Here is a 2007-nt window from a genome sequence, read left to right as displayed (position 1 = left end):
AGATTGGAAAAGTGTTTCATCCACTTTGTTGATGTCTACACCTTTGCAGAGAATGTTCCTGATTTTAAGAGCTACACAGTAGTATTTTGCAGAGGGCGCCTGGGTGGCTTAGTAGGAAGAGCTTCCAACTCTTGATGTCAGGGTCATGAGTTCAAACCCCAGACTGGGCGTGAAGTCTACTTAAAAAAAAAAGGGGTGTGGGCCCCTGGGTGTCTTGACCACTGAGTGTCTGACTCTTGATGTCACCTCAGGTCATGATCCCAGGGTTGTGGGACAGAGCTCTGCATGGGGCTTCATCGTGGAGCCTGCTGAAGATTCTCTGTCTCTCTCCCCCTCAGCCTCTCTTCCCAGCTCATGCTCTCTCTCTCTCTCTAAAAAAGAAAATAATAATAATAATAATAATAAAGAGAAAGAAACAAACACAATGTCTCTAATTTACTCTGGAATGATTCCAAAAAGTACTATTCAGAGAGAGAGAAGGAGAAGGAGGCAGATGGGGGAGCACAGAAGTGGGTGTTGAAATATTGGAGTAATTGGTGTCTTGGGGGCACCTTTAAGTTTGAAATTATTTCATTTTTTTAATTTTTATTTATTTCTAGGAGAGAGACAGCATGAGCAGGGGAGGGTCAGAGAGAGAGGGAGTCACAGACTGAAATAGGCTCCAGGCTCTGAGCTGGCAGTCAGCACAGAGCCCGACGCAGGGCTCGAACCCATGAACCGCAAGATCATGACCTAAGCGAAAGTCGGACGCTTAACCGACTAAGCCACCCAGGCGCCCCTGAAATTATTTCAAAATTAAAAGTGAAAACAAAGAAGAAAGGATACAAAGTGTGCCCTACAAACAACCAGACAGAGCAGAGCCCCTGCCTGGCCTTCCTCTCCTCTGGCCTTGGGGACCTTTGTGGTGGACGTGTCTGGGCACCTACTTCCCAGCTCCCAAGGAAGGGGGTCGGGGCCCTTTTTGGGCCCCTTGGTGGCATCGCCCTCGTGGAGGGGACACCACTGTAAGGTCACTGACCCCACGGCGGGCTGGGGGGAAAAGAGGGTTGCCGCCAGCACTCCCTCCACGGGGAGCATTCCGCGAGAGCTGGGGTGGTCAGGGAGGGCTGCTCGGAGGAGCGCGCCCGGGACGGGAGTTCTGGGGCGAACGGGGCGCCACAGGGAGCTCCTGACCGGGGCGGGTGAGCAAGGAGCGAGGTGGGCTGGCGGGGGGCCGGGGGGCCAGGCCAGCAGTCCTCTCACCGAGGCCCCGGGGTGGGTCGGGGGCAAGGAGCGCATCCGTTTAAGGGACACACATCGGTCCCGCGCCCTGATGGGCTGGGGGCCCCCGGAGGCCGCGCGGAGACAGCGCCGTCCGCACCTGCGCCCCCCGCCCCGGGCTGGTCCCCGCGCGGCCGCAGGGCCACCCCCGCAGGGCGCCCGGCTACTCACGTAGTGCTGGCTGGGGACGAAGCGCTTCTCGAAGCCCAGGAGGGCGATGTGGCGGATGAAGGTGTCCCCCATGACTGGGCGGCGGGGCCTCCCCTTCTGCGGGGCGCTCCCTGGCTGGTGGGCCTTAAATGGGCTAGAAAGAGGAAGTCACTTGGGGAAGGAGAGGAAGGGCAGGAGGGGGCAGGGAGGGCGCCGAAGACACTCTGCTTCTCCTTTCAGTTTCTGGGATTCCTCAGACGCCCGTGGCGGGGACGTGGGCGGCCACACGTCCTGGGGACGTGCCTGCCCCCCCCATCTCTCTGGCTACCCCAGACCTTCCACATCTGGCCGCTGCTGTTCCTGGGACACCCCAAGCTGCTGCAGCCCCCCGCCTTTGCCCTTGGAGCCACCGGGACCATCCCTGTGACTCCCTCTCTCATTGTTTTCGGGTTTCTGCTCAAAAGGCACCTCCCCCAAGAGGCCTTTCTTGATACGTTCTCGCAAAACAGCAAAACTTCATGCTTCCCTACCCCCTTTCCTGTTTTTATTCAGACGGACATATTAAGGAGCTCATTTAGTGTCTCTCTTTACCAGAAT

The 2007-nt window shown here is 57.4% G+C and overlaps 1 protein-coding gene across 1 annotated transcript in view; it reads right to left on the bottom strand.

Annotated features, from left to right (window-relative positions):
- Positions 1-1558, bottom strand: part of NCF1 (neutrophil cytosolic factor 1) — a 14435-nt gene extending 12877 nt beyond the window's left edge. The window contains exon 1 of the mRNA XM_077777828.1: positions 1432-1558. Coding sequence (XP_077633954.1) covers positions 1432-1503 — 72 coding nt within the window. The 5' untranslated portion in view covers positions 1504-1558. The remainder of the gene's footprint in view (positions 1-1431) is intronic.
- Positions 1559-2007: the final 449 nt, after the last annotated feature.

Source organism: Crocuta crocuta, unplaced genomic scaffold, assembly GCF_008692635.1.
Source record: "Crocuta crocuta isolate KB4526 unplaced genomic scaffold, BGI_CrCroc_1.0 scaffold217, whole genome shotgun sequence".
Taxonomy (NCBI): domain Eukaryota; kingdom Metazoa; phylum Chordata; class Mammalia; order Carnivora; family Hyaenidae; genus Crocuta; species Crocuta crocuta.
This window is presented reverse-complemented; position numbering and strand designations above follow the sequence as displayed.